Source organism: Rhinolophus sinicus, chromosome 9 (assembly GCF_057876585.1).
Source record: "Rhinolophus sinicus isolate RSI-liver-muscle chromosome 9, RSI-T2T, whole genome shotgun sequence".
Taxonomy (NCBI): domain Eukaryota; kingdom Metazoa; phylum Chordata; class Mammalia; order Chiroptera; family Rhinolophidae; genus Rhinolophus; species Rhinolophus sinicus.
In genome coordinates this window covers 11,944,852-11,960,599 of record NC_142509.1, presented here as the reverse complement: position 1 = coordinate 11,960,599, position 15,748 = coordinate 11,944,852, and the positions used below count along the sequence as shown (strand labels likewise).

Sequence of the window (15,748 nt, the reverse complement as noted above, 5' to 3'; positions counted from 1 at the left end):
TTGAGCACCTCTTGTAATTGCAGAAGTCAAACGTGACTTGTACTATCTTTTGTTATCAGTATATATTGAGTATTACAATATTCATACCGTTTTCCTTTCTTAAAATGTGTATACTTTTTTTTGGCACTGTGTGTGTGTATGTGTGTGTGTGTGTGTGAGATGTGTGTAATAAATTCCAAAATAAAGGGAGCTTTTTATTGGTGAACTCACAGACATGTACACAGCATTCTTCCTGCCTACATGATGTACAAAAAGCAATATGAGTGGGTGCTAGCCAAGTACTATGTTGATTATCTAGGCATAGATGCCTCCTTCTCTCATTCGCATGGCTATTTAACAGAGCCTTATCTATGCCACCTAGAGGCCTGAAACTCAGAATCCAGAAAGATAAAGAGGACTGAGGCTGCAATGGAACAATGTCTGTAGTTTGAAAAGGAAGAATGGAAAACTTTTGAATGGAAACAGCGGAAAACAGATGACTTAAGTAAGCTCTGTGCTCTGGAAGCCCGTGGAATTGGCATTTCAAAATCTAACTCTTATCTCCAAACCTGCAAATTTTGAATCTTAGGCAACCTTGGTTACTTTTCAGGTACCAACACAATTGAGAAGGGCTATCTCACTGGCTTTATCTATCTCCTCTGCCCCCATCTCCAACCCAAAGTTTCCCATGCCATCTTTCAGTATTGTGCTTCTTTAAAAAAAAAAAAATTTTTTTTTTCTTTTTGTTTGATGTATTTACCATGTCCTAAGAAATTCAGACATTTGATCTAGGTACTTCACTTACATTAACTCATTTTATCTGTATTCAAAGTCTACCAGGTTAGGCACTATTATTATGTCCATTCCACAGATGAGGAAATGAAGTTCATAAAGTATAAATAAATCGCACTAGGTGATACACTAGCTTGGATTGGAACTCACATCTCTCTGACTCCCAAGATTGTACTCGAGGTTACAATAAACACCAGAGTGACCCTCAAAGAGTTTATTCCAATGAGGAAATGAATGGTGGTGGTTAAGTGCCCACACAGCAGATCACACTCATTTGCTGTGTGACCTGAGCAAATTATTTCATTTCTCTGAATGCCCATCTTCTTATCTGAAAAAAAATAGGGGTGATAATAATACATCCCTCATGGAACTCCTGGGGATTAAATTAAATTACTCATGTGCGTAAACAGTGGTTTGCACTTGATAATTGCTGTGGATTATTGTCTGCTGCTTTGATCTGTTTTCTACAGTGAGGACACAGAACATATTATAAGTGATGTGCTAAAGGCACCTTACCCAAATTGGATAAGAAGGAGAGTGCCACACCAAGACAAGTTCCCCATTGGCCGTGTACCTCTGATGGCTCCCTGGGCTGGTAGGGGATCACGGGAAGGAAAGCTGAGACAATTTGTTCAGCATTTCCACAGGCATTTATCGCCATCTACTTACCCCAGGACTCAAACTGCCACTCTAAGCAGTTGCCCTTGCCTGAGTTCTCTGGTAATGTCACCGAGTGTGCTGGGCCATTTCTCTTCTTGGAGTTAAGGGACCGCGTGCCTCCCTGTGGCTCCAGGACTCAATGGCTGGGAGACTAGAACATCCTGAATTTGGGGCCTAGCCTTTCCAGCATTCAGCAGAGCAAAGGAAGAGTGCTTCTCAGAATCTAACTAAGCCGATGGGGGCTTCCTTCCACGGTGACAACAGTGGGGCAAGAAGTAGCCCCAGAGCTGGATGCCACACAGGATTAGGGAGCCCTCACCTCTGTTTCCTACGTGGAAGTCAGTTTTTAGAGTAGCATAACTCTAAAGCAATCTGGACTCAATAAGTCTGTAAAAGAATAACTTGTCTTCCTCTGAATGGAAGGATGAGTGTAGTGTCCGAAGTCAATTAGAGAAGTGAAGTCATTAAACACCAAAGGAATTTACTCACGCTGGAAAGAGTTTGTGAATTTTTATGTTGACGTTGTTCTGTAGTCACTCTATCATTTCCAACTTAACTACTGAACAATTCATCAGTCAAAAGTTCTTGAACACCAACAATGTACTCATCCCTATAAAGAGTTTTAAGTTCACGTTAGAGTTTTACATTTAAAGTTTAAAAGTTTCAGTAAAAGTAAACAGCTTTACAACACATACATACACGGCAGGGGCTGCACATGTGTAATAACTACAAGCATGGCACTGAAATGTCTGCCTGCCCAGGGGCTCCTCCCCAATAAAAGCAGCGCCTCGGTGCCTATACCCACATCGAGTTACCCCCAGTGAGTTCTGTGAGTCCCCGACAGTGACACAGGGTGCTCACATAAGTCTGTCAGCTGCAGCCACCCAGCACCATGCTCCACGTCTGCCTCGTCCTCCCCTATGCTTGGCTCCCCTCTTTGTGCCCGCTGCCCCCAAAGAAGTTTGGAGCAGAACCCCCTGCCCGTAATAAAGACAGTGGTGTCCTTACCAAGGTCCCCATGATAATGTGGTCTTGAGATGTTCCTAAAGCTCTCAGCCTTGAATGGCCAAAGGGGGTTATTTCCTTGCAGAGGCAGTAAGAGTGGTCTCTCCAAGTCTAACTTTTTTATTATTACCGGGGTCCCAAAGTAACTTGTTTGGGGCCTAGTCTATTCAAATCTGTTATTCCTCCTCCGTGGCCTTCATCTCTCTCCCCCTGCCCATATTAGGTTTTCTAATTCAATTCAGCAGGCCACACAGGGAACCCTTCCTTCACCATCCGCCTCTACCCAGCCTCCTTCAACCACCAATTTTTATCCATATTGTTATGGAAAAAAAGAAAAAGCCCTTTGTCTATCAATGATTGTGAATAGGAATGTGTGTGTATGTGTGTGTGTGTGTGTGTGTGTGTGTGTGTGTGTGTGTACCTAAGCAGTATTCTTTCCAGGCTTTTAGAAGCTTGAATGAGTCACAGGGCATTATCAGGGAAGGTTTTGTGGAGTAAGGAATATCTTGGTTACCTTACAAAAAGGGAAGGACTGGCTGTGCAACCAGGTGAAAGGATACTCCCAGCACAAGGACTAACAAACTCTAAGACACAGAGATGTACGTGAGTGGGGCTTGCTTAGTGGAGCAGTGAGAATAGTTAACATGGGACAGGAGTTGCGGCATCGGGAATCACACAGCATGAGGGTGACAGCTGGGCCAAAGCTGAGTTCTAGAAAACAAGCAGATGAGAATAGATTTGCTGTGGTCGGTAATAAGCGAGCTCCCAGAGGTATTTAAGCAAGGGTTGTGGCAGGATGACAGGAATAGCCTCAACTTCTAAGAGAGCTCGATCTGACCAGGGAATATGTAAGGACTGGAAAGGGAAGAGTGTGGAAGTGTGTCATCACAGAGGATAGAGTCTGAAAGAGAAATGCAGGAGGAAGCACGCATGCTGGACCCCTGGATGTAGACTGGACAGACAGGAGAAATGTGAGAGGTTCTGGAATAAATCTGGGTTTTTCTCCTCCTGCGAGGTTGCTACTTGACTGAAGTTTCCTTTGACTGTGAACTATATTCTAAAGGAGACACCTGTTCCAAAATGAGTTCAAACTGGTTTTGTGTCCTTTACCTCACCTACACTCTGTCCCGTAAGTTATTTCTTCTCACTGCATATCACTCATTTCCTTAAGCAGTCTCTGCACAGTCTGCCTCCCAAACCCCCAGTTAGTCTAATCTGCTCTCTGTTGCGACCTCTTGCAGTGAACCTTGGTTTTGCCATCTGCTTGGCACCTTGGGCTTGACCATCCTGCCTTCTCTTGCTTCCCGCCTTACCCTCTGTGGGGGTAGTGATGGTAGGGATCTTACCCCCTTCACCAGAGCATCACTGTGCCCAATCCTGCCTCCCAGGCCACAGTTATTCCATCATCTTCTCCCCTGACCTAGAGGAAGGGAGATGAAAGAATTTCTTTAAATGGAAACTCTAAGATTTGTACATGGCAAACCCAGCTTGAAAGCCCCTCTCCACAGCAGAAGACAACACCCAGTTCCTGAAAGGTGGTCTCTGTTTATAGCAGAACTAGTGACTGTTATTCACCTTGATCACTGAAAGGATATTTGTGGGTTTTAGGTGGTAATGTGACCCCGTTCCCAGTGTTGGTCATGAACTGTTCCCCAGGAATTTCATGAACTCAGGCTCAGCTCTCAAAAGAACTACAATATCACACTTTTCAATTTGAAATCTTAACACTGTGTAGATGACAGTTCAACACTGGTTTGAGATATGGAGTCAAGATTGCAATGGAGAATGGATATAAAAACCAAAAATCATTATTATGTGGAGATAACATATGGATAATGGATACAATAACCAAAAGACAAATGGCCCCAAGAATCAGAGGTTTCCTTTGAGCATGACACATCAGGTGGAAATGAAAAAGGAACCTAACAGACTTTAGGTCTGAATCAAGGGACACCCGACTGGGGATAATGTGAGCCTTTTAATACTGTGCAGGCAGCTCCGCTTTGAAACTGCCATCTCTGGCTGTGTCTATACTATCCAAAGCCTTGTGGTACAGTAGCAGACTTCCTGGAGCATGTTCCAGCATGTTCCCTGATCCCAGCCACAGTCACAGAAGAGCCTTTTTCTTTGAAGTTTGGCTGTCCTCCTGCTGGGGTTGAGAATGGCCCTGAGAGAAAGGGCTAGTGGAGCAGATTGTAATTTCACAGGTGTAGGAAGGGTGTAAGTAAAGGTGATGTATTAGGGCTGCCCTAACAAAATACCAGACTAGGTGGCTTAATCAACAACATTTATTTGTTCACAGTTCCGGAGGCTGGCAGCCCAAGAGCAGGGTGCCAGTGGGATTCAGAGACCTCTCTCTGGCTTATGGAGGGTGACACTCTTGCTGTCTGTCCATGTGGCCATCCCTCTGTACATGCACATTCCTGGTGTCTCTCTCTCTGTGCCCACGTACCCTCCTCTTGTAAGGAGAGCAGTCAGATTGGATTAGGAGGCACCTAAAGGCCTCATTTTAAGTTAATCACCTCTTTAAAGACCCTACTTCCAAACACAGTCACATTCTCAAGCACTGAGGTGAGAGCTTCAGCACATGAATTTTAAGGGAACAACCCAGCCTACATAACAGGAAGCCTAAGAGAATCTTTACTTGAACACTAATGCTCGTCATAACTAACTTTCACGGGGTGTCACTTACTATGGCCGGAGACCGTTCTAAGCATTTTCCATGTATTATTTCATCTCATCTTCACAATTGTAGATGATATAATTATAGATTATAATTAATTATAGAGTACAACCTTCTTTTCTGAAAAATGGTCAACTTAACTTGGTGTAATGATGTGATATAGTGAGCATCACATCCCAGGCCATGACCTGGGGTCCCTGTGATTTGACGTGACTTGGAATAATAGGAGAATCTTGTTATCGTGCTTTGGTTGGTAGATCTCTGCAACGCTTTCTTTCTCAGTCCTGATCTCCACAAGCCAAACCTGTGTCAGATGATGGGACAGTCTGAGTGGGAAGACAATGCACCTTCTTTCAGAAGGTCTTCCCCTGACTCCCCCATCCACATAGCTCAGACTCCATCCCCATTCTTGCGCAGGCTGAATCCTCAGAATTAAGACAGGAAACTGTCATCTCAAGGAGTCAGGCAAGAAAGTGTGATGGAGCACTCTGTCCCAGGGAAGCAGGCAGCCGTCCATTGGAACCGTGGATGTGACAGACACTTGCACACCCTGGACGGCCCCTAAGCAAATTGCTGAGCAGTTTTTACAAGCTAAACACCTGTACCAAGATCTTTTCATTTCATCCACCTATCAACTGTGAAAGAGCTATTCTTATTCCTGTTTACAGATACGGAAACTGAAATTAGATGGGACCACAGCCCTGGGCCCCACCCTTCCCCTGTGTGACCTTAGTTAAATACTTAACCTTTCTGGGTGGGTCTCACTGTCCTCACCTGTGAAATAAATACTTACTCTCATATCCCCCGTGGCTTGACTTCTCTACACAGCTAGTCAGAGGCATTTCTGCTTCTGCCTGAAAGAGCCCAGCATTCCAGCACCGTCTCATCACTACGTGTGCACACTGTGTAACTACTCTTCTTGGCCTCCCACTCCTCCCCCTCTTTTCTGGGGGTCCCAGCTACAGACCCAGCAAACGAACACACTCCTATAAGTTCCCCATCCCCACTGTAATGCCCACACTCCCTCCTCACCCAGGGTAACCTTCGAAGAACCCATCAGGTTTGCATGAGGGTAAACTTGCCCCCAGTGTGAATCAGTCAGCATCTGGAGAAGCAGCCTGGGGCAGCCCTGGGCCACCCTGCTATCTCAAAGGGAGAATAGGTGAAGAGTGACACTGGGCAAAGTGTGACACTGGACTTTCTCTCTCCTTTTCTGACCCTCCAGGAGGCTCTCTCGGTGGTGAGTGACGACCAGTCCCTCTTTGACTCCGCGTACAGCTCGGCCCATCTCCCCAAGGCCGACATGACCGCCTCAGGGAGTCCTGACTATGGCCAGCCCCACAAAATCAACCCCCTCCCACCGCAGCAGGAGTGGATTAATCAGCCGGTGAGGGTCAATGTCAAACGGGAGTACGACCACATGAATGGATCCAGGTAAGACCACCAGGCCTGCGTATCTCCAAGGCCGGGTATAGCAGCTGCCAGGAGTGGAGCTGGGGAGACTCAAGGCATGCTTGCTCCCAGGTGTCTGAGTCGGGCAGGTCTGACCTAAGTGACACTTAGGGTGTCTGCAGCAAATGGAGCTCTGGTACTGGGCCAGGGAACCTGAGTCTGTCCCTAGAGATTTGATATGAGAGAGAGAGAGAGAGAGAGAGAAAGAGAGAGAGAGAGAGAGAGAGAGAAAGGAGAGAGCTACAAAAGTGAAGGCTGGGGGCAAAGCAGGGCTAGGAAGCCCACCTGGCATTCTGAGTCAGGCCCACGACCTCCTCTGCACTTATGGAACACCTATTTTGCGTCAGGCCCAGGTACAGCCCCTCATGGGGATAACTTAGTGATACAATACTCTTCCATGGTCTGTTGAACATACTTGACTGCTCTGGACGGGTCTCACTGGCCTCATCTATGAAATAAATAGAGCAAAGATGACCAAACCGTTCTAATAATAAAAGTCCAGGACTGATGCCAGGACTCCCTGTGTGAGGGAGGACACACCATCATTAGTAAGTGTGTTTCAGGTTGGTGGTTCCGGGGCAGGAAAGTCTGCGCTCGTAGAAGTAGAGGGAGAATCCAAGAAGAGAAAAGTCACAGGAGCAAGGAAGAGCACACCTGGTGGATAGGTAGCCAGGTTCCGGTCCTGGCTTTGCCATTGGGCAAGCTGTCTGTGTCTCTGGGCACCAGGTTCCTCCTTTATAAAACAGTGCTAGAGCATTTACTTCTTCACAGGCTTGTTCCATGGGTTAGCACTGATGCTCTAGGGGAAGGACCCAGGACAGTGTCGAGGACTCAGAAAGTGCTCCATAGTGACAGTGATTGTCATGAGCGAAGGTGTGAAAGAGAAAACACTGGTTTTAGGTAATCAAATGGGCCTACAGCATGAGATAAACCTGAGAATAAGAGTGGGTCTTGAATGGCAGGCTACGAAATTATGGAATTTATTCCACTTGCAAAGACTGACGTTAAGCATACATGACATTTAACATCATCAGAGCTGTGATTTCAGACTGGCGAACTGAGAATCATTGTATACAGAGGGTAGGAAGGGGAGAGTCAGAGAGAGAACTTAAGAAGTTAGTGAAATATCCCAGAAAAGAAATTGTAAAGTTCTGAAAGAGGGTAATGGTAATGATTATGGGAATAAAAAGGGATAGAGACATGAGGATCATATCAAAGGGATAATTAACAGGGCTTAGGCCAACAAATATTGAAGCATGCGGTGGGGAGGAGGAAGGTAAGAGAGAGGAAAGAATCAAAGATGGCTGAAGCCTGGATGTTTCTGAGAAGGATGGTGCTGTTAGCAGCCATGGGAGGTGGGAGAGGAAATGCTTTGAGGAGAGATGTCAATGTTCCCTGTGCAATTCCTTCCGAGCAATTGGTAGAACATCCAGATAAAAATGTCTACTAGGCTTTGGAAACCGAAGCTCAGATAATATTGGGGGCTGGAATTTAGGTTTGGGCATCGTCTCTAAAGCATTTTAACTGTGAAGTGGATGAGGTCACTGAGGAAACAAGTCTAGAGAGAGAAGACAGAAAGAGTGTGCGTGCGGCTGAGAGGGAGCCCCCCCGCCCCTCCCCGGAGACAGCCCCTGGTCTCAGACCTGCCTGTGGGAACACACAGCCCCACCACATTTCAATCCCACTAACCAAAACCAGTCACTGGGATCCCAGCCACCTTCCCAGAGTCTAGGATTTCAGGACGACTCAGAGGTTCTGAGCCGGGAGCCCCTCAAAGAGGGTCACTTCACATAGATAATGATAATTAGTTTGTCACAACATAGGTAGGGTATTGTTTGTCAAACAGTTTTTCCATATTATCTTATCATTTGCTTCCCACCACTATCCTATGAGGTAGATATTGTAATTACTTTTTGACATATAAAGGCAAATTAGGCTTTGAGCAGGTAAATAACTTGTCTAAGGATTTGAGGAGGCAAAGCTGGCACCAGGGCCCAGGCCTCCTGATTCCTAGTCTGTGGGCCACCTTCCTGCCCCCTCCTTCTCTGCCTATGTGTTGTGCTTTTGCATTCATCTTCTCATTTCTGCCAATAGCCACCCTGGTGGCCGGGAGGGCTAATCAGCAACGCCTCCCAAATTGGCCTGCCCACAGCAGCTCCCTTTACTTGTCGAAAATCCAGATTCCACTCTTGGAGAGTCTTTGGTCTGTTGTAGCCCGAATCCAACCACCACTCACCTCCACCAGCCCACCCCAGTCCGAGCCAGCCACACCTCCCCTCGGTCACCCCAGTAGCATCCTGCTCTCCCCACTTCCTCTTGCCTTCCTGAAGTCTGTTCTTCAGACAGCAGCTGGAATCATCCTTTCAAAATATTTAATTCTTTTTCTCAAAATCCTTTACTGGCGTATGATCAAATCTGAATTCCGTCACATAGCCCCACCATTTCTCTGACAACCCCTTTTCCACCCCCTCCCCATCTCACTCCTTTCCTCTATACTAGCCACACAAGACTTGAGCTGCTCCTGGACCCCAAGCACACTCCTGCCTCCAAGTCTCTTCCCTTGTGTTCCTTCTTTCTGGGACATTCCTACTTTATCTACTCATATTCCTCTCTCACTTGTTTCAGGTCTCTGCCTGAATGCCACCTTCTCAGAGGTCTTCCCTGATGACCCAATCTAAAACAGCACCTGTCACTCTACCCTGCCTTGAATCTTCTTAGCTCTTTCTGGCTCTCATCACATCCCTCTCTAAATGTAGGCCAGTCTTCTTTTTCTTTACTGAGCAGTGCCTGGCCCATGATAGGTGCTCAATAAATAGTCGTTAAATGAATGTGTGGCTAACCAGACTTAAAGTGAAGATGCTTATTCAAAGCCATGTAGGGCATGAATGTATAAGCCGATGGGACAGAGACCAAGGTCTGCTGATAGTGCTTCAGACGGAGTCTGTGTTTGTGCTCAGCCAGGCTGCATTTGTGTCACAACTGCTCAAGGAAGGCGCAAGCACTCCAAGATACTGATCCTGGGCAAAGAGGGTCCTCCAAGGAAATCAGTTTTCAGAACCCACTTGTCAGCTCACCCCAGGCTCCGGTCACACCAGAAGCCAGCTGGAGGAGAGCTGTATGAACACCCAGAGAACAGACACCTGGCTCTGGTTGCACAAAGCAGCCCCTGCTTTTGATTTGCCTTTCTTGACCTAGACCATCAGCAGGTGACAAAGTAGGCTCAGAAAGACTGATGTATTCTCAACCCCCCTGGAGAAACAAAGAAGACACAGTGGACTCTCAGAGCCAAACAGGTTAGGCACAGCCGTTGCCAGCACCTCATAAATATTCTCTAAGTGCTCACATGTAAGCTGGACGGGTGGGCAGGAGGAAGCAAGGATTTTCAGAAAAATGTCTTTGCTGAGGCTGGAACCACGTCAGATCCTATTATTTGTGCAAAAAGAAATCCCATGTTCAAATAGATGCCGCTATTGAAATCTCTCATCCTCAACACTGTGCCTCTCCTATCCCCTGAGTATTATTGATAATGGATTTTTTTTTTTTTTTTAAGATTTTATTGGGGAAGAGGAACAGGACTTTTATTGGGGAACAGTGTGTACTTCCAGCACTTTTTTCCAAGTCAAGTTGTTGTCCTTTCAATCTCAGTTGTGGTGGTTGCCGTTCAGCTTCAAGTTGTTGTCCTTTCAGTCTTAGTTGTGGAGGGCGCAGCTCAGCTCCAGGTCCAGTTGCCGTTGCTAGTTGCAGGGGGTGCAGCCCACCATCCGCTGCAGGACTCGAACTGGCAACCTTGTGGTTGAGAGCCCTCTGGCCCATGTGGGAATTGAACTGGCAGCCTTCAGAGTTAGGAGCACGGAATTCCAACCGCCTGAGCCACCGGGCCGGCCCAGATAATGGCTCTTTTGATGCAAAAGATTAGTCCTCACTTCAGAGGAGAAAAACCAAAGCAGAGGATACAATTTGGGATCTCTTGGCTCACGGACTAGACTTGTGCTATCTCATCCAGCGGCCACAAGCCACTTGTTGCTTTTGAGCATCTGAAATGTGGCTAATTCAAAATTGACAGGTGCTCTGCATGTAAAATACATACTAGATTTAGAAGAGTACTATGGGAAGACTGCTACTACTAGCTGCTATGGGAAAAAGGTAAAATAGCTCATTTATTGTTTTTATGTTGATTGTGTTGAAATAATCTTTTGGCTGTATTACGTTAATATACTTTAATACATTATTAAAATTCATTCGCCTGTTTTTTAAAATTTTAACGATGTGGCTACTAGAAAGTTTAAAACTATGTATGTGGCTCGCATTCTACTTCACGTGGACAGTGCTGGGCTAGAGCGTTTTGGACTGCCCTGTGATTCACAGTGAATTCTCTCCATGTTCGTTGATAACTTGGGTTTGTGAGTTACTCTTTCAGCCTTACTGGAGCCTCCATAGATATTTCTGTCTCTGGAGGAGGTATTCTGTGGGCCTAGAGCTACAATGCCCTTCTTGCTTTTTATCCCAGTACTTAGTCATTTGGACCAGGCCACAGGGTCCAGTGGAGAGACCGAGGTCTGAAGAACTCAGAGAAAGTGTAGCTTGCTCACGCTGTGTAAGGTTTGCTCTCTTTCTCCATCTCTTCCTGTTGTGGTTGAGTCTGTTAGGGTGAGTTGTTCTTGAAACAGCCAGGCTCGTAGGTTCTGTGTTGGGTGTAGACTTCAGCAACTTGATCCAAGCTGTGGTCTGCAAATAACTCAGCTGCATCCTGTCTCAACCACGGGGATTGGGGAAAAACATCCGTGAAGGAAAGAGTATCAGTTTATGGAGGGGAAATGCGAGGATGTGTTTGCCGTGTGTGCCTGGTGTGCAGGACCTAAGTTTAGTATTAGTGTGCCCCAACACCCCCTGGACTGGCCGGCAGGACCGGGGTGCCTTATGAGACACCTAGAGACTTCACATTCCATGTGCAAGAAGGTCACCCTCCCATACCCTGTAACTCCTGCTTCTCTGACTGCAAAGCCTCTTCCTAAGGGGTATCCTAACTTTCTGAACTTTGCAGTATGAAGCATGTCACACATAACCTGGGTGGGAAGCCGTATGCAGGATTCCCGAGAAGCATGAGCATCTGCTATGTATGGAGATGAAAACAGCTACTGGCTCAGGCTGATGGCTTTATTATGGGTGATTTCTTTTCTTGAATTTTGCTTTTAACTTACTGCATCTCCTTTTCAAAACCAGAAAAATCGTGTGTACACATCTATGCATGGATCCTAAGAAAATTCAAAGGCCAACACAGATGTGCTTAATTTTTATACAATGTACACATTATGTGGGAGACACACATGACAGGTCCTAATGTAACCGTGTGGCTTGGGTAGTCTTGAGCCCTCACATGAGCTGTGTGAGTACTAGGCACCCACTGATGGTGAGCCTGGGCTGCATCTGGGTGACACCCCCTGAATTGAATGGGAAGCTAGAGAAGACGTTTGAATAGTCTAAAGGGGGACTCTTTGGGAGCAGTCTTTGAAATCTCCTTTTTATTCAAATACCCAAGATTTCTCACCTTGGTTTAAATTGCTTAACAGTTCGCAAGGCACTTTTGGAAATCAGTAGCAGTTTTTGTAAATCAACGTTCACTAAACACAGAAACATAGAACCAGAGGAGTAGAAAACTTACGCAGAGGGATGAAAATAAAGGGACCAGGCCACAGGGTTCACATCACTTTTGCTGTGGCCTCCCCTGCTGTGGCTTTCTGAGTCATGGCTGAGAGGAGAGTTACCCTCTTGAAGCCACCACCTCCTCCCTGTTCTATTGTGGCAGTCTCAGGCCCTCTTGTCACCTGTCCCAGTGCTATCAGCTGCCTGTGGGCCCCAACCCCATGCTAGCTGTAAGTGCAATTCTCAATACAAATTAGCAGCAGTGTAGACAAGCTGAATGGCCAAACCTCTTCCCCTCCATCTGTGCTCCCCCTCCCTTCCCTCTTGTTTTTATCTGGCCTCTTCACAGGCGCCAGCTGCCTCATTAAAGAGCAGCCTTTATGCTGTGCTTCACCTGGATCCCTCTTAGCAGTAGCTGTCGAACCCAATGGCTGCATGCGATGTGGGTGCTGTCGGGAGGAGGCAAAGTGGCCGAGAGCTTGGGGATGGAGGGGAGTGTGGCAGGCCAGCGGTAAAAGTATGGCTTCCCTTCTTTCTCTTCCTGAGCCATCAGAGCAGGCCAGCCTGGGCAAGTGAGGTGGTCCAGGGTGGGGGCCTGGCGTCTCCCAAAGGGCGCCCCTCTGCAGATTCTAGCTGAGGGTTCTGGGACTGAGAACAGGGCTTTAATCCAGAGAAGCTCCCAAACATATCACCTTGCCCAGCTGGGGAGCAGATGCATACACAGGGGCTGGAGGAAGGAAAGAGGAGGAAACAGAAATATGAGCTTCTATGGGACAGGCAACGAGGAGGTTCCAACCACGGTACAATTCCCCAGCAAGAGAACCCCGGTCTTGATCATGGTGCTGACACCGTCCTCGGGGAGCCGGAGCTTCTGCCTCCTTGGTACCCAGCTCCCCAGCAGGTGCCTATCTCACTGGGGTGCTCACAGCTCCTCTTCTTACTAGATGATACACCAGGCAGCTTTTACCAAATGTTTCCTTTTTTCAAATTTATTTTTCTCTACTCCTAGCACCAGGGACTGGCCCTGCCACAGGTGCTAAAGGATTACTTCACTTTAGTGATTTCTTAGGTTCTGACTTCTCACCTCTGCATGGCACAGGGTCAGTTTGGGGCTCAGAAATCCCCAGAGGCCTGGATGATGTGGAAAAGAATTTGTTGAAATTCGTCTCCCCAATGTTTCTAAAAGGGAGTGAAGCCTGTGGAGGAGCACCTCCCCTTCCACCACGCCTGCGCCTGGACAAGCCGTGCTCTCCTGGCTGAAAGTTCTCTTGCCCCTGCCCACGGCCCTGGGGCTCCGGCTTCCTCCAGAGTGCTGTGTGCTCTGGCAGCCCCACCCTCTGCCATGGAGTTCCCAGCCAATGACAACGTTGCTGTTTTGGTCGAAGGCCAGCTTAATCCTCCAAACTTCTGCAGCAGTTGGGTTGTTTCACAATGGACAAGTATACTGAGAAAGTCTGCCAGACCATGGTGGCCGTGTGTGTGTATGTGTGTGTGTGTGTACATGTGTGCACACATGCATGTGTACGCACACACACACGGGTGTGTATGTGTGCACATGTGCACGTGTGTGCATGCATGTGTGCATTGGGCGTGCATCTGTGTATGTGTATATACATGCATGCGTGTGTGTGTTGTGTGCACACGTGTGTACATGTGTGCATGCTTGCATGTGTGCGTTGGGATGTGTATGTGTATGTGTGTGCCTGTGTGTACATGCACACATGCATGCATGTGTATGTGTATGTGTGCACATATGCCTGCTTGCAGTTCTCTATGAGGAGGGGGGCACACAGTGAGCTCGACCAGAGCCCAGCTCAGACCCAGGACCAGGGTCTTTCAGGGACGGCTTCATCTCAGGCCAAGTCCTTCAACAGCAGAAGCCAAAGGCCAAACCCTGGTGAAAAGCCCTGATGAGCTACTGCCTCCCTCACACTGCCATGGGGACATTAAACCTTCAACGATCTGGGGCTCTGACGGCTGGTTCTTGGTTCTCTGCCTGGAAAAACAGTAGGCGAATAGTAAAACCTTAAATTCTAACATGTGTAAGTTATACATCTTATTTTCATTTTCAGCCCATGTTCCCCTCTGTAAGACATCAGGAAAAAATTACCGTCTGCCTTCTAATATCTCAGTGGAGCATTTATCTCCTAGCTATGATAAGTGATCTTCAATACTTTTTTCCTTTCAGATTAAGAAACAAATTCATTTAATTTTCTTTATTGAATGTGTTCAGGCCTCCCCCACCCTGCCGAGTCCCCACCCTCTGGCGCTGTTACTCCCTTCTTCTGTGTTAGTGGCTGCTCTCCCTGCGTTTGGAGCTGCTGCCACCACGTTGCAGGAGGGGCAGAACCCTCTGTGGCACGACCCTGATCCTTAAGGCCTCGTGATGGTCCATCCCTGCCCACAGCAGAGCGAGGGAGGGCAAGGGCCATGCCTTTGGAAAGCCTGGAGAGGTTCTGCGGCCCAGAGCACGACGGCTATAATCTGAACCTTATCTGAACTCATTGGTCTGAAGGCCAGGTGTGGAGCGCTTGGGACAATGCGCCCTCTCCCAGATGGCCAGAACTGAAGTCTCCTGCTCCGTAGAATGGCTGCAGCCTCTCCTTGGCCTGCTAGCCATCTCCTTTGGTCCTGCCACTGCCGAGTGGCTGAGAAGAAGCTAGGGCAAGGCAGGACGGCACTGCCTCTGGGCATACAGACAGGCTCCATGACACTGGGTGGGGGTATGTAGCGTGTCCTGCCAGCCTGAGCCAGGCACCAGGTGACCACAAGTTGGGTGTCAGCTCAGACCTCCAAGTGGCTGCTCGTTGTTGAGCTGAAGCTACTGAGGGCCTCTGTGCACCCAGCTTGCAAAATTCCTGGTGCTAATTGGGCTACGTACTTTGAGGGCAGGTTGGATGACTCACTTTGTCCCTTGTGCATGTCTGTATGCTTCCCCTGTAAGTTGGGTGGCCAGGGCTGCAAAATGCCACAAGGGCCACAGACTCCCCATCAGGTTCAAGTTCTTGGATTCTATTCCTCCTTCAACCAGTGACCCGCTCTTCTGCATGTATGTTTTGATAGGGAAGCTTAACACTGAAGATCTGGCCCAGGGTCCAGTCACCTCACTCACGTCTTGGTTTCCTTAACCGTAAAAAGGGGCTATTAACCCTTGTTGTGCCTATCTTGGAGGGTTATTGGGAAGTTCCAATAGAACAGTATATGAGAAATGCATTGAAATTATATACATGCAATAGAAATAATTCACTCAGGAAACATCTATCGCTCACCTCCTATATAAGGCTCTATATAAGACATCAAGGTTAAAAAGACTAAGGAATGTCACCATCTTAGGAAAACCTCCATCCAGCAAGGGGATAGGGCGCCTGCCAAGCTAAGAGTCACACAGAGTGACAATCCCAGAACTGAGGCAGAAACACTATGGGGAGCAGACTTGTGCAAGGGCTGCCAGAGTGTGGGACTGCCTGGCAACAAAGTGAAACGTGTCAACTGCAGGCAGGTGGGAGCTGTGATCTCGTACTGAGAAGACCAGACTCT

The 15,748-nt window shown here is 47.5% G+C and overlaps 1 protein-coding gene across 5 annotated transcripts in view; it reads left to right on the top strand.

The window, feature by feature from the left end:
• The window catches only part of FLI1 (Fli-1 proto-oncogene, ETS transcription factor), a 121,235-nt gene that overhangs the window by 62,798 nt on the left and 42,689 nt on the right, over positions 1-15,748 (top strand). For all 5 annotated transcript variants that reach the window (XM_019714818.3, XM_019714820.3, XM_088800832.1 and 2 more), the window contains one exon: positions 6,345-6,553. In XM_019714818.3, coding sequence (XP_019570377.1) covers positions 6,345-6,553 — 209 coding nt within the window. The remainder of the gene's footprint in view (positions 1-6,344; positions 6,554-15,748) is intronic.